The 24,789-nt window shown below is 43.2% G+C and overlaps 2 protein-coding genes across 4 annotated transcripts in view; both read right to left on the bottom strand.

The window, feature by feature from the left end:
* Window positions 1–7,792, bottom strand: part of BBS4 (Bardet-Biedl syndrome 4) — a 44,136-nt gene extending 36,344 nt beyond the window's left edge. Inside the window, exons 1-2 of one of the 3 annotated variants that reach the window (XM_072981953.2) lie at window positions 7,632–7,792; window positions 2,420–2,471 (exon numbers count right to left, since the gene is read on the bottom strand). In XM_072981953.2, coding sequence (XP_072838054.2) covers window positions 2,420–2,471; window positions 7,632–7,655 — 76 coding nt within the window. In that variant the 5' untranslated portion in view covers window positions 7,656–7,792. The remainder of the gene's footprint in view (window positions 1–2,419; window positions 2,472–7,631) is intronic. The other 2 variants (XM_072981956.2, XM_072981954.2) reach the window with 2 other exon arrangements.
* A 2,989-nt stretch (window positions 7,793–10,781) lies between these two features.
* ARIH1 (ariadne RBR E3 ubiquitin protein ligase 1) overlaps window positions 10,782–24,789 on the bottom strand; it is a 51,712-nt gene continuing 37,704 nt past the window's right edge. The window contains exons 7-14 of the mRNA XM_072982149.2: window positions 24,580–24,686; window positions 24,029–24,071; window positions 23,060–23,131; window positions 19,192–19,322; window positions 18,753–18,810; window positions 17,327–17,587; window positions 15,174–15,286; window positions 10,782–13,970 (exon numbers count right to left, since the gene is read on the bottom strand). Of these exons, the coding sequence (XP_072838250.2) occupies window positions 13,886–13,970; window positions 15,174–15,286; window positions 17,327–17,587; window positions 18,753–18,810; window positions 19,192–19,322; window positions 23,060–23,131; window positions 24,029–24,071; window positions 24,580–24,686 (870 nt within the window). The 3' untranslated portion in view covers window positions 10,782–13,885. The remainder of the gene's footprint in view (window positions 13,971–15,173; window positions 15,287–17,326; window positions 17,588–18,752; window positions 18,811–19,191; window positions 19,323–23,059; window positions 23,132–24,028; window positions 24,072–24,579; window positions 24,687–24,789) is intronic.

Below are 24,789 nucleotides of genomic sequence, written 5' to 3'. Positions count from 1 at the left end.
TTCCAGCATTTTATTTGTGGCCAAAATGACAACTTTTACCAAGCTCTGAGTTTTTGTTTGTTCTTGCTAGTTTTCCTTATTATTGCTAGTCCATTTTCAAGGAGATTTGGATTTTTCCTTAGCTGTTGAAGTCCTTATGTCCCTTGATAAGTTTTACATTATTGAACACTTTGAAAAGTGTGTTAATTTTTTTGTCCAAAACGCAAAGATGCTCTAAATCATACAGAAATCTGCTGAAGCTTCCATTTATACTGTGGATTACATCTTCTTCTTCTTCTTTTTTTTTTTTTTTGCAACTTGTGAACATTTTTCCATTTTGGCAAGATATATTTAATTTGGTGATTATACTGGTTATCTCTCAGTGTTTTTTTACTAGTGAATATAAATAAAACACAGTGAAAAGAATTTCACAAATGCAGTTGTTGGAGGAGAATGGTTTGATAAATGATGTCAAAAATATCACTTAACCCCCAAATTAGCTGGGTTTACTGACATATACACTGGTTCTGTAAAAGGTAAGTGTTCCATACTTCTGTGGTTAACTATGTCAGGTTGTTCTAACATTTATTCTGAAATGCAACACCTATACTGGATAATGCTTGATCATTTCTAAAAAGGCCAGAGGAGAGGATCTTAACTGCTTTTCTGGAATTTCCTCTATGAGTAATGCAAAAGCAATTCAAAGTTTAAAATAAACTTCCTCATTCTTAAATAATTTAAACCAGAAGGAGGAGAAAGGCCAACCCTCCTCGTGATAGATATGTGCAGTCTAGCTAGAGCAGTGGAAGACAGTATACTGTATGTGGCCAACACAGTTAGTGATCTTGTGAACAAAATCAACAATACAGTGGTGCCTCGCACAACGATTGCTTCCTACAACGATGAATTCACACAGCGATGGGTTTTTTTGAGGAATTTCCCCCATCGTTTAACGATGTTCTCTATGGGGGAATTTCACTTAACGATGTCTCTTTTTGCTCATTTAAAAGTGTCTTAAAATGTTTGAAACCTGTTTTAAATGCTTGGATTCCATAGTGCACCTTGTGAAACATGTGCAAACTTTATTTGGTTTTGTTCTGAGTCTTCATTAATTTTTGGTGATTTTTTTATTTTCCCCATTTAAATCAATTGAATGGACAGTTCAATGCATTTAAATAGGGAAAACAAAAAAATCACCAAGAATTAAGGACGACTCAGAACAACACCAAATTAAGTTTGCATAAGGTTCAGGAGGTGGGCTAATGATTGCAAGCATTAAAAACCTGTTCCAAACATTGTAAGGCACTTTTACAGGAGTGAAAAAGGACTTCGCAAAGCCATTGAAATGTATTGAGTCGGCTTCAATACATTCCAATGGAGGAAACATTGTTTCACACAGCGAAGTTTCCTATGGGTTTTTTCACTTAAAGACGGCAATCCGTTCCAATTGGAACGGATTAACCGGTTTTCAATGCATTCCTATGGGAAATGGTGTTTCACAGAACGATGTTTCACACAACGTTGATTTTTTTGGAACCAATTAACATCGTTGTGTGAGGCACCACTGTATTACTATCCAACTGCCTCTTACCTGCCTATGCCAAACAATGTTTTGGAGGCTGCAACTAAATGTGGTGTGAACCTCTAAAAAAGTACGGTGGAGGGAGCTGAACTCTTCTAGTTTCATGCTTCCCTGCTGCCAAATTATTCCTAACTTCCCCCTCCCATTTCATCCTATTGGACATTACTTCTGTACTTCCATTCTGTTCATCATATACCTACAGCCTCCCAAACCAGTTCGTGGTGGGGGCGGGGATGGAGGCTGCTTTTGAGCTTACAAACTAAGGAGATAAAGAAAAGAGAAAGGAGGGAAGAGGAAGAGGAGGAAGATAGATTCTTCGAGGCTAAAACAAAGTGGTGACAGTTAAGTGGTCACAAAAACGGGTTTTGAGCTGCACTGATCTTTATTTTATAGGCTTGCTTGAATAGCATTAGTAGCTCTTATTTCTTTGGCTGATGGTGGATGGGGACAAAGTACTCTTTTTCAGTAAGAGATCCACTTGCAGAAAAAATGTCTGGGAACAAATTTTGTGCGGAGCAGGGAGTAATTTCAGTTCTCTCCACCTCCGTCTGATTAAACTGTGCTTTAAGTATTCTTTCCTCATGTTTATAGGACATGCAAACACAGGGATCCTCAGCCATTGCTGAGACTTATTTATTAGGCCCATCTGGCTCTGCCAAGTAATAACTTTATAAAAAACAAGACGATACTAATACATGTTAAATTTTATCTCAACAAATGGCAAACATGTCTGTATGTGTAGACAGACTTGTTTAGATTGTTTCAAAGTTGTTCAACAGTTGCATTATGAGTTGGGTCCACAATTCCGCAAAGCATTTTACCCATGAAATATTCATCTGCAGACAAGCTAGGACTAACCTTTTCCTGAGCGTGCTTTTGGAACTTCTGCAGCCGCCGCTAATGATGCAGTCTGAAATAGCACCAAAAAAAAAAAAAGCAGTAAAAATGTTAGAATCAATACTTTAAGAGTCACTCCTGCTCACTCTCAAGGACCGCAAGGCAAATATCACACATAAAGAAGCTCACTGTATCCATATAGTAATGTCCAGACAACATACATATACAACATACAAATTAAAAGGACAAGCAAACATAATAGCTAAGGGCTAGTTCTCATTGAGGTAACAGACCTAACTTCATGCAATCAAATTGCTCCCTCAAACAAAAACAAAACTAAATGCACATACGCACACGAACTTGCTTCACATAGAAACTAGTACTTTGAGGAGAAGACTAGACTAGAGCTTTCTAGCTTTCAGTACATTGAGAGTAATTTTTTTGTTTATTTATTTATTTTATTTATTTATTGTATTTATACCCCGCCTATCTAGTCATTTCGACCACTCTAGGCGGTTTATGTATTTGGGGCAAAAGACCACTGAACTACAAAGCTGGCAGGGACTTCCAAGAGTCATGTAATGCAGCACCCTACTAAGGCAGGAAATCCACAACTAATAGATGGCTAAGATCCGTTTAAAACCTTCAGTGAAGGACAGTCCACCACATACTGGCATACTGCAGAACATCTCTTACAGTCAGAAAGATTCTAAAAAGAAACATTCAAGTACACCAGCCTGTACCGAATGCTGACATGACATGGCCCTGACACAGATTTGTTGTCTTTGTGAGAATAAAACCCAATTCTACACTTGTAATCATCTGCATTTATTAATTAAAAAGTATAAATGTGATCATTGAAAATACTGATGCATTGAACTAAATGATGAAAAAAAACTATAGAGAGAATAACCATTACACCTGCTTATCAGGCAAAATCCAAACAAACAAACAAAAAACCCACACAGCTTTTGTGGACATGTCCACTTTGACACATGAAAACAGAGTTAAATGTAAAATGAAATACTAGTTTTGCAAGCAGAACATTCTGAATGTTCATTGGCTCGTGGATAAATGGTACATCTACATGCAGTAATTTATGGCCTATGTGTTTTGAGTCTTATTTGACCTAATGATGCTGATGGGAGTTCTCCCTTTAAAAGTGGTTTAGAAACCTGTGATCTTAAAAAATCCAGAACTCAAATCATAGTATCAATTCAAAAATATGACATTAATGTGAATTTATACTGGGATGGATCATTTAAGAGCACTGCGTTTTTAAGAACCTGTGTAGTCTTCCTTCGACATCTCTGCTTTCCTATCACATGAAATCTGTTTGGCCACCATCTAAACCAGCATCCTTATTTTTCCAAAGGCCAGCTGGATGCTTCTAGAGCAGTGGTTCTTAACCTTTGTTACTCGGATACTTTTGAACTGCAACTCCCAGAAACCCCAGTAAGCACAGCTGGTGGTGAAGGCTTCTAGGAGTTGCAGTCTAAAACTAGAGAACCCTGCACAGGGTGTGATGGCAACAATATAAAATCTCAGCACACCCATTTACCTTCCACTTCACTTTTGACATAGGCATTGCCTCTAAACATAAAGATCCCTTTTAGTTACCAGGGGTAAGGCAAGGGCATTTGTCTAGTTCCATATATAATATCTAAGGCATTGGCATCTTATAGCAGTGAATTTCATTGAGTAGTGATGTCATGGAAAAAATAGTACTTATGTCTACATATCCTGCATCTTCACAGATTAAGTTTCACTGTTACGGGGATGGTAACATAGGTGGGAATTATCTCTATCCGTGTCTTCCACATAGTACATAATTTTATTCAACTCTGTCATACTGATTCTTAGAAACATTTTTAAAATTAATAAAAAGAAGCCCAGATGGTTTGGTCTTTTCTTGCTAACAAAGTTGCTCCATATCCCCATCACTTTGATCACAACTCCCCAGTTTTTTCAGCTCTACAAGATGGACACCATTTCTACCCCAGAAGAGACCTAACCACACACAGCTTAAGTTCTGTGGACAACCAAGGCAACAGAAGGCCTCTCTGCCTATCAGCTGTCTGCATTACTTCTATTATTAGCAAGAGAATTAGATTAACTCCAATTACTTGCACCACGTCATCCACCCTCTGTCTTCATTGATAGCATTAATACTGATGGCACCTATAACTTACAAGAAGGCAACCGTGTTTTTGTTACGTATGTTGGGTCATGAAATTTTGTTTTGAAGAAAAACTCACACAAAGAAAAGCTGCTGAGGTTTTAAATTTTGTGCTGTAGATGCTAATGGGCATTATGTTTAAGAATACAGACCTGCATAATAACTGTATCACATGTGATTTCCCCTTCTATTTGGGAGATGCCTGGACTGTCTGCTAAAATTGGAAGATGGCAGTGGCCTTTCTTTATATTTTGCAAATATTTGTTACGTTCTCAAGGCTTTTAGAACTGCTGGTTTTAAATATTATTCTCTGCAGCTAAATGGAAGAGAAGTTAAAATTAATGAACAGATAGTTTTAAGATATCAGAAGTTAATTTTTTCAGCCTTTAAATTTATATCAATATCCTACATCGTGCACCTAAAAGTGCAGGATGAAAATATACCAGTAGAAAAGCCAATGTAAAAATCGTGTTGGAGTCAAAAGGTTGAAAGCTTTGCTGTTGTATTACCAAATATAGTCAAACAGAACTAGGCAACCAACTGGCTTGCAGATTGTAATTTTCTTGCCAAACATGTGATGCTAAGCTAAAGCCATTAGTAAAAGAGCCATAAAAATCTTATTATCAGCCCATAAAAATATAGATTCTAACTAAACTTTTAAACAATTTTCCATTTTAAAAAAAGTTGGTTAAAATAAAACTTGTTAAAATAACCAAGTCTAATGACAGTGTTTTGATTATTCTCTAGATACCTAAACTACATTTGTAGTATACTGAGGTGAAAGAGTCCATTAATGATCAAATTCACTAATATCACCTCAGACTGCAAGGAGAAAAAAATTCAAGATTTATTAAAGCTTCTCTCTCTGTAGCATTGTGCAATCAGAAATGTATCCAACAGGAAGTAGGTGGAGACAAAACACTTCTCCCATAAAAGTGCCATTTCTTTCAGGAATCTTGATACACAAGAGAGCAATTTTAAAGGAAACACAACATCCCCAACTTGCAACTTGAATACAAGTTGCAAAATACAACCAAGATACAATGTTCCCTGTGGCAGAACAGCAAACAATCTTTTTCCTAACATAAACACACTCACCCACATCAATGTGCATGATACCCAAAGCCAGACCCATTATTTTGGCAGAAGCCAGAAAAACCCACAAACATTTCTTCTCATTTCCGGCAGTAAAAAAAAAACAGTACTAACAAAACAAAGGAACAAAAAAATTGCTGCCTTTTAAAAATATGTATCTGTATAAATCACAACTGAGCTTATTACAAAATGAATGTTGGTATTTTAGTGTTTGACATGGATAGTAATATAAAGCTCTCCAATGCCATCAGCTATCTCTTTATGATTTGTACTCTGAAGTCCCAGGTTATACAACATTTCACCAGAATTCTTCATATTGAACAGGTGGGCGAAACATACATGAAATAAACATATATATCTTAATTCCTCAAGACTTAATTTCTTTTGTTACATGCAACTTACACAATACTTGTCCCATGAGTTTAATAGTTTATATGTTGTTTTTGTGCTTTTACTGTAAGCCGCCCAGAGTAGACATTGCCTAGATGGGCGGGATATAAATCAAATAAATAAATAAATAAATGAGCATGGTCTGGCACTCTCTACTTAACTGTGTTACCCTCTAGGGTTTTCCATCTTTGAGCTATTTCCATTTTTGCCGTTAAGTATATTGCTACTCTTTCATGTTACCTCCAATCTGCTACCTAAGGCAGCCACTTCACTCTGCCTAATAGCAGCAGGACTAGCCCTGCTGGAAGGTACACCTGTGTCTTTGTGATTCCACACAACTGATTTGCAGAACGATCTGCTCCTCCATGCTAAGCACATAACTGTAATAATAGGCTCATGCTACAGGAAGCCAGATTTAGGTTGAATATCAGGAAAAACCTATTAACTGTAAGATCAGTATGACAATGGGACCAATTACCTCAGGAGGTGGTGAGAACTCCAATGCTGGAGGCCTTCAAGAGGAAATTGGGCAACCCTCTGTCAGATCTGCTTTGATTTGGATTTCTGCATGGAGCAGGGGGGTGGACTGAATGGCCTTATGAGCCCCTTCCAACTCAGTTATTCTATGATCCTATAACAGAAAAATCAGGGCACTTTCTAACACTCACATTTTCTATTTGCAGGAATCCTTCTTTGAAGGTAAGTGCTTCACCATATTAAACCTTCATATTCAATTTTCAGCAGTAAAATCTTAGGTATATAGCAGACATTATCAGAGCCCATAAAAGCTCTAGGACTAAACTGAAGAGTAGTTGCAAGTACAAAATATATGCCCAATATAAAGTCATATTCAGACAATATTCAGAACACTGGCTTTACGTAGGGACAACATATAGTGCAAATGGAAGCCCAAAATCAAAACTTAAGATGCTGTCACTAAACCATAGGAGAGATACAGCTGGTGAAAGATTTTTTTTTTTATGATTATGTCTCCCAGAATCTCCCCAAGAGATTTTACCATACCATTCAATCCTATAATTATCATAAAGCATTTATTTTCCTAGAGGGAGAAAAAGCATTGAATCTTTGAAATATAGAAGATATCGAGAGTAAGAAAACATCTTGCAATTTTAGAAAGCTCTTCGGCTCAGCTGTGCACCTCAAAAGGGACCGCAAGCATCCGCCTATATACTGTATGTTGTAATGTTGTAAGCCGCCCAGAGACCTTTGAGTAGTGTGGGCGGCATATAAATTAATTAAATAAATAAAATAAATATTAACATAAAAGAGTTCTCAGGCGAAAGGAAGCGAGCACGAAGGGGAAGAAGAAGGGGCCTGCTTCCCTTTCACGTTCGCCACGAAATAATGCTGGAAGCAAAACCGAGGGCAATTCTGAGGGGGTTTCTCCAGCCACGGCTGAGGGAAAAACACACACACACACACACACACACACACACACACACACACACACACACACACACACACACACACACACACACACACACACACACACACACACACACACACACACACACACACACACACACACGAGACCAGGCTCTCGCTCACCGGCCGAAGGGCCCCCTCCGCCATGGCTCCTCCGCTTCCAGCCCGCCGGGACGGTTAGTGTCCGTTGCCACGGTTACCGGCCAACCCGGAAGCCCGCGAAAGGCCCGGATATCTGGTTGTCACGGCAACCGTGGCTCGCCTTCCCTCTCCCTCCTCCCTAAGCCGCGATAGGCGTCGAAGCAAAAGCCATAGAGAGGGACAGGAAGTGAGGTCAGCGCGGCGGGAAGTCTCGAGCGCCTCAGAGGCGCGGCCTGGGCCCAGCTAGCTCCCGAGCCTTCTCTGCCTCGTCCTCCCCCTTTCCCCTGAATTGAGCTCGACCAACAAAGCCTGGTGGCCGTAGAACAGAATGTTCCACGTCAGACGCGGGGGGGGGGGGAAAGGGAGATTAATCAAATGATGGAATTCTCCCCTACGGAAAACACAGATTTTCAACCAGAGCGTTGCTTTTCCGTAGGATTTGAGAAACACTCAAATCCTAGCAAATCCCACGGAAAAGCAAACTGTGTGTTTGTGTAAAACATATACCATATATATATATATATATACATATCTATCATATATGCGGTATAGATACATATATGATTTGTTAGTGACATAGACAAATATCTACTTACAGTCCTTTTAGCCCAAAGGCCTTTGCTGTTGGAGGATGATGGGGGTTGTCAGCCAGCACCTAGAGGCCCTGTTACAAACCTGTTTTAGCTTCATTGACACCTATGAAGGGCCATCCATGCATTATATGAAAGATTTATTTGTATTTAAACTATGTAATTTGTGTTCTTAACATAGCAGAGCTCGTTCTGCAGAAATGTAGTGGTGTTAGCTGTACTAGTATTTTGCATTCCAATTTATTACTGGATCTGAGCCAACTGAGGTAGTCACGAAAGTTTTTTTTTTAATTGTGCAAGAAAAAATTAGATGCGATTTAAAAACACACAAAAATTTCTGTTAAATGGAAAAAAAGATAAAACACTTGTCCTTCCGTGTCTAGCAAATCCCATAGAAAACCAAAGATTGGGTTACAATATGATTGTTCGTTATATATGTGCTGGTTTGAGTGGTAGCTGTCAAATTTTCAAAACTTCAGATTAAGACAGGAGCAACATAATTTCAAGCCCAGGCTTGTCCAGCTGTTATTTTTCGTATTAAAAGGTTGACAAATTGCTTTCATAAACTCACATAAAACAGCTATTTTTAATGTTACAGGAGTGTATTGAACTTCACATTGGCAGTTTGACTTTCAGCAGTTTGCAGAAACCACTTTTATTGAAATACGTTCAATTTTAATGAAAGCGCTCTTGAGCCATTCTGGTTACGGCCATGTTCTTCTTTTGTTTGACAAGGTCTGCACTCATCACAATTTGCAAACCGCGGGGATACAATGCAGAATTGCACCTTTGTTGAAATGTTAGAAGACCAGGTGCAACAGAAATGCCCCCCCCCCAATTCTTGGGAGCGAGATAGGCTTCAGCTGTTTGGCTACCTTTATGATCCCCAAGACAGAATGCAGAAGAAAAGTACTGTTTCTATGGAAACAGTCCCCAGCTGTGCAGCGCTCATTGTTGCTCAGCTATCCAGCAAGCAGCAGTTAAAAGAATGGACATCATAAAGCCTCAATTTCAACACTACAGAGAAAAAGCATTACAGACAATGCCCACGTTGCAAACCATCATGCTATAGTATAGGCCTTTTTGTTTGATCTCTTTTTAGTGGTTAGTGGACCGGGTTTCATGGCACTCTTGAGAACAGCTCACGCTGCAGTGGGGCTCCAGAGAAACCCCTCTCTCACAGAGCGAGTACAATCACATCTTTGTATATGCTTGCCATATGGACTTCATCTGCCTGAGCTTGGAGGGGAGTGGGGGGGGGTCACAGCTCGCTGGAGTGCAGTCCATTCCCACCAGAGACAGAGAAGGGAGGGGAATATGGACTTCCAATGACTCCAGAGAAAGCCCCAGAGGAGTCCCACCAGGGAGCAGGAGGAATTGCCCCAGGGCTTGTGGGGGGTGGGAGTAAAGGAAGGGCAGTTAAAAGAGGTGTGCAAGTCGGTCCCACCAAGTACAGTGGTGCCTCGCTAGACAGTTACCCCGCATGACAGTTTTTTCGCTAGACATTGACCTTTTGCGATCGCTATAGCAATTCGCAAAACAGTGATTCCTATGGGGGAATTTTGCTGGACAATATTTGGTCCCTGCTTCGCAAACCAATTTTCGCTAGACAATGATTTTGACAGCTCCCTCCACGCTCACAAAACAGGTGTTCTCGGGACCTAAGCTTCGCAAGACAGCGATTTAAACAGCTGATCGGCTGTTTGCAAAGCGGCTTTCCTATGCCCAATCTTCGCTAGACAACGACGATTCTTCCCCACTGGAACGCTTTAAACAGGTTTCAATGCATTCCAATAGGGAAATGCTTTTCGCTAGACAATGATTTTGCTAAACAGCAATTTCAGTGGAACGGATTATCATCGTCTAGCAAGGCACCACTCTAATACGTTTTGCAGAACTGGGTGAGCTGTAACCCAAAAGATCAAGGAAGCCAGAGGTTCACCATCCATGCCTTAAATCCTGAATCAGATGTACTTGGCTCAGGCTGTCCCCAACATTTCCAGGATCACTATGGAGAAAGGTAGACCAACAAAACACGCAGGGGATAAATCTGCCTCCATTTTCTCATGGTTACTGGTGGCAGTCACTCATGCTACACTAGAGCCACTTACTGACACTACTCAAACACAACCCTGATCTACCGTTGGGTGTGCTGAACAGGACGGATGGGGAGTTGAATGCCAAAATCACCTGGGGTACCAGAGGTTCTTTGCCCTTGGTTTCAGACACTGACAATTCCTTCTAACCATTCACTCAACTGTGTTCCAAGATGGATGTCTTCCTTATGTGTATCAAGATGAGTTCAAAGTGCACACTCCTTTATTATCACTTTACCAAATGGCCTGTGGACGTTTAATAGAGCGAGACAAACAATTTTTTAAAAAGCATTTGCATTCAACATCTGAAGCTGTCACAAGCGGACAGTTCTAAACACTGAGCCTCGAAAGGCAGCAAGCCCTTCCAACGCACGAGGGCCTGGAAAGACGGCCTGCTCCCATTTGAAAGCAAGAGGACAAAATTATTGGAAGCAAACACAAAAAACTAATGAAATAACAAAATAAAAGTTTATTAGAATTAGGAACACTTTCTCTCCCTCTGTTTAGCCTTAACACGGAACAGTCCAGCAGTTACAATGAAGTCTAAGAACAGTTAATTCCACAGCATGAGGTGCTCTATAGATGGAAAAAATTAAGACAAGTCTTCAGTCAGCCGCAGCCGGGTCCGGTTGTCTTTCAACCCCCTAAGTGCCGGGCAACAGGATCCTCTTGTACACAGAAGGGTTTTTAAAAGAGCACTGCTCCGGTCTTAAGGAATTACTGATTTCTAATACAGCAGTTGTACTAAAAACATTTTTGGGGGGTTAAATGGATTTGAAAAAAATTAAGACTGCCTGATACATATACTACCAAAAACCAAAAAGAACCAAAAGTCGAGCTGCAGTGAATTCAGCGGACATAAGAGGATGGGTGCTAAATACATACCATGCTCTGCTCTCCTGTTGTGTGGCTAGAGGCCCCTCATTCAATTAGCCCATGATAAACTCAGCACAAACCATTATTGTAGCCTATTGCATCAACCAAAGCTTGACAGTAGCATCTTCATGACCAAGTATCTTTTGCTAAAGGAAGGAAGGACGACTTAAAAGGGACCGAAGGGGAGAGGTTTACCAGAATTTTTGTTTTCGTGAGCTCGGTCCAAATCTATACAGTATTGGGGAAAGCACCACCCCCGCTAAGCGTATGATCTTCTGGAGCAGAAAAACACACAACATTATTATATACAGTTTGGATTACAAAAATAATAGGAAAAAGTGGGGGTGGCAAGAGCAAGGTGTTTTGAAATGTTTTTTTTTTTTTAAAATGGGATGGGGGGAAAGAATGCTGAAAGCATGACCACATTCATTCATTTTACACACCCGAACACTGTGGCCACCTGTTCCATCAATCCAGTTCCAGGCAAAGAATGCTAATATAAGATTGGGGGGTGAGGGGGGGTTAATTCATTGATTAGAAATTTCAGGTGACAACATGCAAAGGCATGGCAGAAGAAGGACACAGCAGAATACCTTAGGAGACCAATCAAACCAGTTTAACAAAGCATAAATCTTTGAAGAGATGTTCGCAACCCCCACCCCCCGAAAGGGATGCATCTTCCACTGTAATCTTACTAACGGAATAGAAAGCCTATGCCTGAGGTGTGCCAGGTTCTCCTTTGGAATATGGCAAGGGAGCGGCACGCGTGAAAATAAGATCCGTTGCACCAAAGCTGTGCATGAACCAATGCAAAGCATAATTTCTGCTAAAGCTACCCAAAACACAAGTGAAGCCAATGTCAATTAGCTAAAAATCTTGCGCTTGCCAGTACAAACTGATAATTCTTTTAGCAGCAAACACAAAAGACATAGGAAAACTTTCTACAACTCTTTCCTATTCCAGACTTTGCAAGGGGAGAGGGGCAGCTGCCGTTGTGTACGCATAAACCAAACAGTTGGATGCACATGGGACTCGCTGAACAGACCTTAGGATAACTAGCCACAGTCTCTCCTTGAAAAAGGAGCAGAAACAGTCCTTTGGAAAAGTGGATGCTATAGATCTCCTCTCACCCCCCAAGAAGGACTGCAGTAGATCTTGCCTGTTTTGTCTTTCCTCGAACTACAAACACTGCCATGGTGGAAAAACACCGTAAGAGTTCCCATGGAAGAGTAGATTTAATTAACTGCATCCAACTGGTGCTTTAAACAACGCTTTTATTTTATAATAATAATAATATATTTTTTAAAAAGACTATAAATGAGTATAATAGTTGAAACCCACTCTTCCCACCCATGGGGGGAAAACACCCAGAAACTGCAGTCTCTTGCAACTAGATAGAGTGTCAGGCACTTTTCCCAACCACCTCGCCCCCCCCCCAAAAAACAAGCAACTCCATCTTTGTTTTTGGTGTTTAACACAACGGACAACACAATACAACGAGGAATGTTCCGTTCAAGCCCTTCAATCCCAGAGAAGCTTCCTAACACTTCCTATGAACAACTATGGGAGGCGGGAACAGGGCGGATGCCCGACGTGCATGGGAAGGGGCCAGAGAGAGGCCAAAAGGGTGGGTGTTCTGAGCAAAGAGACAAACCAGCCGGAACCACTACACTTTCATGTCCAAACGTTGGAACGCACAAGCCGAGTGAAACCAGTTTTGCATCCGTACAAGCTGGAAGTGCAAATGGGACGGTGTCCGTTGCCAGCAATGAACCCACCCAAACCATGGAAGAGTCACAAAGGAACTACAGCAGAAGAGGATGAAGAAAATCAAAGTTTTTCTCACCATTTCAATGGGTGTGTTGCATGTGTGTGTGTGTAAAAAGGGGGCGGGGGAGGGAAAGAGAGAGAGTTCTTACAGCAGCACACACTGTCCCACCGCCCCCAACCCCTCGTCTCTATCCCAGGTAAAAAGCAAACTGAAAGAAAAATGCACAGCAAATAGACATCTCGAAGATTTTTAAAGAATAAATATTTTTGTAATTAAACATTATGCAAACACGTGCCACGCTTGCTCTTTGTCCATGCATATGCGCTATTTACAATTTTGAAAAATACTGTGTTGTCCTCTTTGTTTTGTTTTTTTAAAAGTCATGTACAAAGTTCTTCCTTGCCGGGTGCCCCTCCCCTCCCCCCTCCCCCAAAATCCTCTTTACAAGAAGCCAAACAACATTCACCCATGAATTGGTGCGTGTGCGGGGGAAGGGGGGGGAATCTCATACCAAAGTACATCAAAATGGCTGGTTGGACATGAAAAGCAGTGTCAAGAAACTGTTTTAAATTTCATCTGTAATACGCATAGGAGGAGGGGGAAAAAGTCAGCTTGGAGAATGAAGCTACGTTACAAGTTAAAGTTGGAGGGGTTGTTGGTATTTTTAGTGCGTCTGGTCACACTTACTGGCCACCTAGAATACTGTTGTACAATGGTTTATCTACCTTTTTTATTACAATATAATTTACTTAAATTTCTTTTCCATTAACAAAAACAGAATTCCGGTACTACAGACCAGCGGTGTAATAGGCATAGTGCCCTTTTTTGTGTGTGTTTTGCTTTAATTTCATGAGCACTCTAGATGGTAAAAGGTTTTCAGAGTTCGTTTTATGCAGGCCAGTTTCAGTCCTCAATATACTCCCACAGGTCCTTCTCGTAGCCTTCATGCACGTGTTGCAACAAAACCCTTCGTCGACTCTCGCAGTATCTGCAAGGGGGGGCAAGCGCACAAGAACAAATGAAAAAACTTACAAGCTTTCTGCAAGATGGATTTCAAGGCAAGGCAGAGCAACTTTGGTATGGAGACCAGTGGCTCCGTGAAGATACCTACCATGGCCAAGTTTTGCGACGAAAGCTAATAGAGGCACACGGTTCTGATCAAGCCAAAGGCCCAATTCATTCATCTCCAGCATATATTTCAGAGACTTGAGTAGCCATGGCTTCCTGCCTAATATCCGTTATGCTTACTAATGCCACGGCAGTGACGGTCCAACCTTCCCTGATAAACATTAGCACTTGTAGTGGATCTTGGCCTGATTCCCAAGGACTCAAGGCTGTTTATTGTGGCAGAGGCACAAATGCCAACGCTCTGCAGATGTCCTGGCCTGCAACAGTACCCCTCAGCCAAAGCACAAAGTACTTACATTTTCTGGTCTGCATCTCCCAGAAGCTACCAACCAAGATCGTGCCCTGCCCACTAAACACCTGCCACAAACCAAATCTCTATGTGTCAAGAGGTTGCATTTTGCCCACTGATTCTCCATGCCTCAAGTAGACCTGCAGATGTAAAGCTACCATGTGAGACTCCTTGGTAAGGGAGGAAAGACACAGTTATTTTATGTCTCAGAAGGCAAAACACCCTTAGAGAAAAAACACTTCAAGATCCCCCACATGCAACCTAAGCTCAGTTTCTTCCTCCTGCTTAACAATCTGGTATTATTTTTTTCCCCCCGTAAGGAACATCCTTGACTACCAAGATCATCTGTCCTATGCTAGGATAACACTGGAGTGAAATAGGCAACAGCTAAGAGGTCCCCATGAATCTAGCTTCTTACACTGCGCAAGCAAACTTAATGTTGCCTCATAATGGGCTTTGCTGCTAATTCAAGTTGCTTGTTCCAAAAGGGGCAGCAGATCAAGAAATGCGGCTGAAGGCCAACAGCAAGATAACCCATCAGTCGCCCTCCCACACGGATGACCTTGAGAGCAAGCTGCCATCACCAGTGGCTGGAATCTTATTGCAGGACAAGGGGCAGCAATTTTGCAGGCAACAGCATTTCAGTCTCTCTCACACAAAGGTACAATCACGCTGCCACTTCCTAGCAGCCAGGGCCTTAAGACAGCTTCAAGGTCCCTCTCAGAAACTTTATAGCCACAAAAAGAGACTGTGGGCTCTGAAGGAGAAGCATACCTGTATTTGTCTTGCACTTTTTGCTTTATGTCTTGCAGTGAATCTTGGGATATATCTCGTTCCAGATACCCAGAAAGGACCTCGGTAGCATTTTCCAAATCTGCTTGATTATTCTGGGAAGGCAGAAGACAGAAATGCTCTTTTAAAACTAAGACAACTCAGTGATTGAGAATAAACAATGCTAAAATAAGGACCGAAGGATTAGTGGAAGGCAAATTGTGTGAGGCTCCCCACTAATTGTTTCTAGCAAGTTTTCACTGCAGCCTCCTCCAGAGTTTTTCAGCAGGCAAGACATTTCTTCTCCTATTTATTAATACCTATCAGCATATTCTCTTGATCACTGATCGACAAAACTGTGTTTTGTAGATATCTTTAAAGCAAAGGGAAATAGATCTACGAGACGACTGCGTATTTGGTGACATTATATTCACATTTCACCGACTATTCCTTAGAGGTACCTACATAATTCATAATATGGATGCTTTCGTTCCAATGGGCGTAATTGTAACTCTCACATTCAACAAAGATTTACGTTCTCGACATAGCTAACAAAGGAATACAGTTACAAAATAAATTATCTTGTCAATACAAAATAGTGATTATCAAGGCATACAGGGGAAAGGAACATAAATGGACGTAGACAGCTGAGGCACACCACTTCTTTCTGAACAAACCACAGTTCCTCATGACCTACATACATAGTCATAGGCTTTACCGTAGTACATAAAGCATAGACTGATCTTCTTCTAAAGCTCCTTGGTGTCCTCCAGCATCCAGCCGATACTTGCAATATGATCTCAAGTGCCTCTTCCTTTTCAAAATCTAGCTTGAACATCAGCCATTTCTCGCTCCATATAAAATAAAACCCTTTGTTGCAACACCATGAAGATCACTTTGCTTGCATGGGAATTTAAGGCAATGATCTTATAGTTACTACACCCCTTGGCATCTCCTTTTGTAGGGATTGAAAGGTCTACTGAATGTTTACAATCTGTGGCCCATTGTTTTGTTTTCCATATTGGTTGGCATTTTCTTGTTACAATTTTGACAGATTCTGTCTGTCTGGCTTGAAATAGTTCTATTAGTATCCCGTCTACCCTTGATGATTTATTTCCTCCAAGTGCAGCTGCCTTGAAGTGGGTGGATGCATCTTCGTCTGGTGTCTCAGCTGTGACCATTTTGCCTTGGGTGACCCTGCTGGAGTCCAGGCTGGTAATGGAGTCTGGCCTCCTGATGGCATTGCTCTCGACTTCGCTGACACACTCAAACTCCTTTAGCACATTAAGGGGTGAACCCAAGAAGGGGGAGCAAATTCTAGTTTAATTAAAAAAAAAAGATTTACATAACTTGCAAGCTATTTTTCAAAACTTGTAATTCACTTTGGAGTCTGTTGCACAGGGCCTCTAGACCCAACCCTGGGTTCCCCAGATGTCAATGGACTAAAACTCCCAGACACCTTTTCACCACTAGCTGTGCTGGCCAGGATTTCTGGAAGCTGGAGTCCAAGAACATCTGGGGATGCAAGGTTGGGAACCACAAGGAACTAGCGGTTGGGAACGAGAGGGCTCCTACTGCCCCGTGTGTGTGCGTTTCAAACAATCAGACAACACGTATGTCTAATACAGCAAGAGCCAGCCAGCACAGTGCTGTGCCCAGGTGCTTTGACAGAATGGCAGTACACAATACACGCAAGAACTTGAATTAGAAAGCAAGCTTCTGTACTAAGTCCCAATTGACTAGATAACTGACTGCAGAAGGACACAAGGACACAGATGTTCTGGGACAAAAAAAACAAAACCACTATACAAGTCTGAGGCCACCATAGAAGAGACCTTTGAAAGAAGTCATTGGAAGAAACAAGCAGTTGCTATGGAGCCTTCAACACCGTTGTTGAGAATTCAAAACATTTGTATACCTCCCTTCACCCAACGGTTTCTAAAGAAGCACACACGTATCCACAGGGCAGCTCCCTCCCCAACCATACACATGATCGCCCACTTACAATTCTCAGAATGCCCCACACTCTCCAGCCAATGGCCACTCTGGCTGAGCAATCCTGAGAGTTGAAATCTTTAAAAAATGTTAGCCTTGCAAGCTCTGATCTGTATACTGCCAGGCTGCTCTCCATGAAGCCTTGGGCCGGCCTTCCTTACCTCGAAGATAATAGACTGATTATTCTTTTTGAGGTAGAAGGCAAAGACGTAGGTGTACATGAGTGTGGCACGGCACTGGCAGAGAACATCGACTGCTTTCTTCAGGAACTGGACTTCGATCCAGGACATGTTGTGCTGCTGCATCTCCTCCATCTTCTGCTTGACTTGGGCGTAGAGTTTGTGCTCAAAACGCAGGCTTTGCATATGGTTCATGTAGCGGTTGCAGTAGAAGAGGTACCTCTGCAGGGCTGCTCTGGATCGCTGCGTTAATTCCCATTAGGGAGAAAGAAAATCAATATTTAAAACAGAGTAAGGCAAGGTAGCTCTCTCGTTATCAAGGAGGCATCAAAGGCTAATAGGATAAAAAACAGGGCCAAGTTACTGCCTTATTTCAGCAGCCCCAAAGTACACAGAGAAATTACTGCCCAGCCCTCTTAGCACGGCACTAAAAGCCAGCGTGGTGTCTATTGATCAGCATTAACGAGTAGCAACCTGGAAATCCAAGTCCACAGTTGAGGAAGGAAATTCACTAACTGACTTTGGGCCAGTCTCCTTCACACTGGCACACCTTGCAGGGCTGTTGCATGGACAAAGTGAAGAGGGGAGCAAACCAGAGACATCAAACCTGAGCTCACAGGAGGAGAAGCAGGAAGTAATTGGAGGAAAAAAATTAAGACCAGTACAGCAGCAGCAAGTTTCAAAGTGGTCCAGAAAGAAAATAGACATCACTTTGTGAACACCGAGGAGCATTATGAAATCACTGTGCGCAAGGGGTCCTAAGGCACATTTACGGATGCACTACTCGCTCGTCACTCTTCTATAGTAAGTTACTCTATTCATGCAGTGTTCAAACATGTTTGTTTCTCTGTGTAAGAACATGGCAGCAAAATCTGCTCAGCAGCAGGCTGTGTGACAAAACAGGCGCAAGTGGCACACGGTTAAAAGAAATCACTCAGACGGAAATGCCTGCATAGGGAATTCGTCTGGTAGAAAGCACCACTCAGATAATAACAGTAAAAAAAAAAAGAGTTTCAATGATTTGACACTGCTTAAAAGAAGGAGGAATGGAAAAAAATCATGATCTGATTCAAGTTCATGCTAAGTTCCCATAGATTTAGAAAATCACCAGTGTTCTGACAGCAGAAAGCAACAGGCATAAGGGTGGGCAAAATGCAGCCTACAAATTGCATGTAGGTGCCTAATGCCCCCAGGACTTTTAACAGGGGTGGGCTGGGGGCAGGCCTTAGGCCTCGGGAGCACATATTGTCCCCAGAGATCCAAAAGCGATCCTCGCCTCTTCTGATGTTTCTTTTGATGCAACAGTGCTCAAAGTTCACCAGCTCAGACAGAAAATGTGAATGGAAAGAGAGAGCCAGTCAAAAATCCTCTTCCCGAAAGACACTTTCACCAAGAGTTATGGACTCACCTCTTGGGCATCTCGTGCTGCCTTGGCATCATCCTCATTGTAGCGATTGCAGTTGTACCTGGAAATATATTTGTAAACACATGAGAGTTTCTAAAGTGGCCTCTCCTATCACTCTGTGGGTCTGCAACAGTATTTCCTCCACCAGCACATCCGTGGAAACCTGAAAACAAGCTACCTGTAGAGCTGGTAGCCTCCAGAGCATATGCTCAGCTAGAGGCTCCTCCACCCCTTCCCTTCTCTGGCCCTAAAAATATATAGAGGACTGAAGACAGTTTTATGTATGATATATATGATGAAAAAAGGAGCTATTTCATTCGTATTTACTACTTGATGAGTCTTTTTGCTTCCACAGGAATTCCTTCGCACAGCACATAATCAAAGCAGGGCAATGCAACACTTGTTTTTAAAAAAATATCAAGAAATATCCATTTTAGCATACCAGGCAGATCCGTGTGGCTCCCAAGGGCCAAGACACACCCAGCAAAACTCAGCTTTACAATTCTGGTTCCGACAGACCATGTGATTGCAGCCACCATCCTTCTCTATGGTCACATGACATTTGGGGCATTCCTGCAAAGCATAGGGAGAGTGGTAATAAGGAACAGAAACAGACAAGTGTCTCCTGCTTTGAAGAACGGATAGAGGGGGAAGCAAATGCACAATATTTCAAAGGAGTAGGTTTTCTGGTCATGTGTCCTGCTATAAGCTGGCTTCTTATTGCCCCCTTAAGCAGTTTAGCAAAAAGGCAATCTTTCAGACCAGTGACACAAGACATCCAGCTGATGCCAACAACAGTTTCACCTCTTTCTTATGGAATGGCCTTCCTAGGATGCTGATCAACGGAATTCAATTAATTAATTAAAATATGTATACGTTCCCTTTCTCTTCAAGAGGACTGAAGACAGTTTTATGTATGGAATGTCTACATATTACATACTAATAAAATAATTGTGTGCCATCAAGTCAAGTCCGATTTAGAGTGGCCCTTTCCATGTTTTTTTAGGTGTAGAGCACTCTGAACTGGTTTGTTATTTCCCTTGTTTTGGGGACGCTCTGGGACTACATAACTGATTGATTACAGCTAACGTTTGAGCAGCCCCCGGGGCCACCTCCGTCGTTACACAACAACGAGTGCTTGCAAAAACGCTGCAGCACCACAAAGTCTTAAAAGAGCCAACAGGGCTCGACAACAAAATTTAAGAACTTTAGTGTGCCAGGGAATTGACTTTACTCCCAGGGTCTCTAGGAGGATGGAAACCCCGGAACAGCTTGCTGCTTGGAGGAGTGAAGCCCCGCCTCCTCAACCAGTTCCAGAATCCCACTCAGGTGGGCCAGACGCAGACTGGATGCTGAATGCAGGCACTCAATTGTCCTTGGAGCAGCGTAGTGTGGGCTCCCTCCCCTGCTACACCTCCAGTCTCCGCATAGGGCAGTCGCTCCCTGGAGGCACGGCCAAAGTCTATCCTGACCTTCCTTGGCTCTCCGGAGTAGCGAGGCGCTGCAGGAGCAGGTCTGGATGGATGGCCACCGGACTGGCGACGACACGGCTGGCTGGGAGGTCTCTGCTGAGGGGGCCACTTGGCCCTGCTGCTTCCTCTGCTGGCGGTGCACCGATCTCTGAATCTTGAGCCTGATTGCCCCTCGTTGCCAGGCCTCATGGTGGTGAACCCAAACAACCACATGCAATGACTTGTACCAGGATCATGGCGGTGGGTAGTCTCCAAGCCAGCTGTTGGCTGTGTTGGCCATGGCTGTACTTTCTGAGCCTCAAACGCCTCCCAATCGACAGCATGTGCCCAACAGTCCTCCTCTCCTGCCTTACTTCTCTCCTTAAACTCTATCCCGGCCATTGCTATGGCCTCGAGGGTGTCATCCGTGTCTCCGCTGTCAATGCCCCAGTCCACAGATGAACTGTGGGTTGGGAATCTCACCCTGACTCTTGGAGAGGGGGAGTGCCCACTCCCACTGGCAGGGGGATAAGGGCTGGTCCCACATGCCTCCCCCTCCAAGGGGGTATCCACCTCCTTGTCTCCACCGTCCGAAGGGCCCTGCCGAGAGAAATAGTCCATGTTAGCAGGTTGTAGACCCTTCCGATATTGCACTCAGAAGGCAAACAGTTGCAAGGTCTTTGCCCTTGTTGGAACCCATCCATGGGGAAGTTGGAGGTGCAACAGCGGCCTGTTTGGGTATGGGTGTCATCTGGGTGGGCTCAGGAGCTGTTCTTAGAGCCAGGCGGTACTCCAGGATCCATCTCTTCTGCCCCCCAATAAGATTCCAATAGGCTGATCACTTCCTACAGGGAACTAGGCTAGAACCTTGCTACCCAGCTCTGGGGCTTGTGTGGAATCCAACTGCTCCGTCACTCCACTATCCTGTTGGCGGTGTTGGTTGCCGGCTTTAACCATCAGGTCTCATACGCACACATTTTCTGTGTTACTCCCCAGGCATGTCGTGTTTCTTTTAAAGGTACATCTTGAAACTACTCGTGGGTAGGCTTCTTCAGATAGGTTCAATGCGCTTAGAATGGCTTGCTGTAACTAATCTGGTCAGCAGCATCATTAGGGTCCAACACACCCACAACTTCTCATGCAAACCCTGTAAGGCACCGAGTCGTTCTCAATGGCCGTTGCTCCTTAGGCCATTCAGTGGCAATAGCCGCCTGATCAAGCATGTTCAAGAAAGCCTCAGGTCATCATGTGGAGTCATTTTCTGCACCTGAACAGGCAGGGGCCCTTGGATCCATGAAGAGCGGTCTATAGAGGCAGGCATGGCCTGGATAGGTCAGCCACCTGCTGTTGGCCCCCACCAGCACACATTGTTGTTTTGCCATGTGTTGAATCAGGTCTTCTTGCTTCTCCATGGCCCAAGCGGCCCTCAGGCCCCCCTCCATCAAGAAATGACGAGCGCTTACAAAAAAAAACAGGCTCTTTACTGGAGCAACAAAACACCTTAAAAGAGCCAAGAGGGCTCAACAACAAAGCTTAACAACTTCAGGGCCCCAAGGCGTTGATTTCACTCCCAACGTCTCTACGGGGTGTAAACCCCACCACAGCCTTCTACTGGGAAGAGTGGAGCCCTGCTTCCTCCACCAGTTCAAGAACTCCACACAGGTGGAGCCAGGCATGGATGCCACAACATGGATGTTTAATACAGGAACTCAACTGTCCTTGGGGCAGCGTACTGTGGACTCTCTCCTCCGCTATGCCTCCACTCTCTGTTGGTGGCAGCCACTCCACAAGTGTGCTACTTCTCCCCGGAGAGAGGCCCAAACCCTATCCTGGCCTGCCTTGGCTCCCCAGAATACTGAGACCCTGCAGAAGCAAGTCAAGACGGATGGCCGACAACTGGGTTGACTGGGAGGTCTCTGCTGATGGGTGCTTGCCCCTGCGGCAACCTCTGCTGACGGTGCACCCATATCAGATTCTCAAGCCTCTTTGCCTCTTGTCACTAGGCTTCACTGTGGCAAATTTGAGCAGCCTCCTTGGGTGGGAGGGGAGAGGAACTCCACCCAATGACCCACATCAAGATCATGATGGTAAATAATTTCCAAGCTGGCTGTCAAACCTTCTGGCCATGGCTGCACCCCCTGAGCCTTGAGTGCCCTCCCAATCCATAGTGTCTGCCCAACCGTCCCCTCCTCTCCTGCCTCATTTCTCTCGATAAGCTCTACTGTGGCCTCGAAGACATTGTCTACATTTCCGCTGCCAACACCACAGGCCAAAGGTGAACTGCAGGTTGGGAATCTCGCCCTGACTCTCGGAGAGATGGAGAACCCACTTCCACCAGCAGGGGGGTTAGGGATTGTCCCAGAGGCAGATTTAAGTCCACCTGGAGTGAACTGTTGAAGCTCCACATACAGTGAATGAAAACGCTCATGCTGAGTGCTGCTGTTCAGTCATGGAGCATAGCTTTACATACAGAAGGTCCTACATTAAATAAGTAGAGTGTAAGGAAACAGCGATTCAGGTGGGCTAATAACCTGACTTCATATAGTAACCTCTTGTGCATCTGTGCTTAGCAAGTGGCGTACAGGTACTGTACGTACTCTCAGCCTATAATGAACTCCAGTGACTCCCGATCTGACAAATGCTTTTTATTTCAGCTGCAAACCCTCCTCTGTAGCAACGCTACACAGAGGCACAACACCCAATACCTTTTGATTATACACTTACTTTGAATTGAAAAAGAGAGTAAAACTGCAGTCACCTTCAATACTCTCTTTACTCCTCACTTCCAAGAGAAAAGGTATTCTTCTGCTATCAAACTTTGTATATCTATGGTTTTGAAAATAAATAAAGCCTTCAAACCTTTGTGTTTGCTGCAATCCAATTAGAAGTTTCGCTGTCATCATCACACTTCTTAATCCACTTCTTTAACCACTGCCAGGAGAGGGAGAAAACCATTTATTCCAAAAATATCACAGAAAGATTGACACAAGTCATCAATAAGCATCATATGAAAAAGATGATCTACAAACGTACATATACGTCTCATAGCTCATTGGCTAACTAGAGTAACCAAAACTGTACAAATCTTTAGAGATCCAAGGCACAACCCCAAAGGCCATAATTACACAGAATTGTTAATAAACATGGAGGAATTTGTGTATTTAAGTCAGGTAAGACTAACTTGAAAAGGAATTTCTGACAGTTCTTTACTAAGCAGTCAATATTGGATTTGTAATGTGACTGCATTAAATCCCTTCCATTCAATGGAGTTAAGTACAGAAATAAGCAGTAGCCAAAATATCCCCATCAAGTAAAGGACTGCTAATTTTGTGGACATGATCAAATGCCCTCTAAATGATTCAGACTAGAGATGGGCACAAACCGCCGGCTCAATGGTTCGCGCTAGTTCGTTTTTTTGGCCGAACAGGTAGGTGTTTGGTGCTGCCCAGCCCCGTTTCATCTGGTAGGCGCCCACTCAAGAGCCGGCGCCTGGAGGAGGCGGGGGAGTGTCAAAGGCCAAAACCTAAACCAGAACGAACTGCCAGTTCATGCTCACCTCTAATTCAGACTTCTATTCCACTTATCTAAAAGGATTTTACCGGTAGCGAGTCATCATCACATCATACGTAAGTTAAGACCAGCTAACAAGGAAACACAGCCTCGGGACCAACAGAAGATGCTGTCACAGAAAATGTCCTGGAGATTATTAGGAACTTTGCTGATCTTAGCAATCGCCAGAGAGAGATCTTTTACCATTGTGAGATTTAAGCAATGTCCCTTCCCCACCTCCAACATGCACAATGGAGAGAGAAAGTTTCAAGCGCTCACCTTGCACTTAACAGGATCATGCCAGTTCTCACCACAGTTAAAGCTGCAAAAATTGTAAAAGTTCACACATCAGAGCCTACACTTAAAAAGCACCAGAATTTGGAAGTTTATTCTAATGCAGGTCTCCGACCCGCCCACCCGCCATATATCCCATGAAACCAAGCTGATGATGATGATCATGATCAAGCCCACCCCTTGTCACAGAGGTACTGTGGGGAACTGAACTCCCAACCTCTGGCTCTGCAGCCAGATGCCTAAGCCACTAAGCTATCCAGATGTCTTCCAGCAGCACACTATGGTTTTCTGCATGCTTGATAATCTCTATTTCTACAACCCCATGTACAGGGAAAAGGAAAAGGAAAGGAGGGGGGGGAAAGAGATGGAAGAAAAGCATATCAGCCCTTGAGCAGGCCACATTTAGTATATTGGTCATAAGCTTTATAGCCCTGCCAACAAAAGCAATTTGTCAACTCTAGAGGACCAGCAGCTATAGGTACTGCTGCTTAGCTTACAATGCGCCAATTGCTGGCACTCACGTAATGCTTGCTTACCAAAATTGTCGGCCACATTTACAACGAACGGGCTTCGCATCAGGGTATTGTACTTTAACAACATGGTGGCAATCAGGAGCAGGACACCATTTTAACAGTCGATTGCACTGCATAGTTAAAAAGAAAAAGAAAAAGAAAACCAGAAGATTTTTGACAATCAGACAGAGCAGAACAAAAGCCACAGTCCTATACACTCAACCTGGCTTGAGT

This window comes from Pogona vitticeps, chromosome 12, assembly GCF_051106095.1.
Source record: "Pogona vitticeps strain Pit_001003342236 chromosome 12, PviZW2.1, whole genome shotgun sequence".
Lineage (NCBI taxonomy): Eukaryota > Metazoa > Chordata > Lepidosauria > Squamata > Agamidae > Pogona > Pogona vitticeps.
Note: the sequence above shows the minus strand (reverse complement) of the source record. Positions and strands in the feature narration are given on the sequence as shown.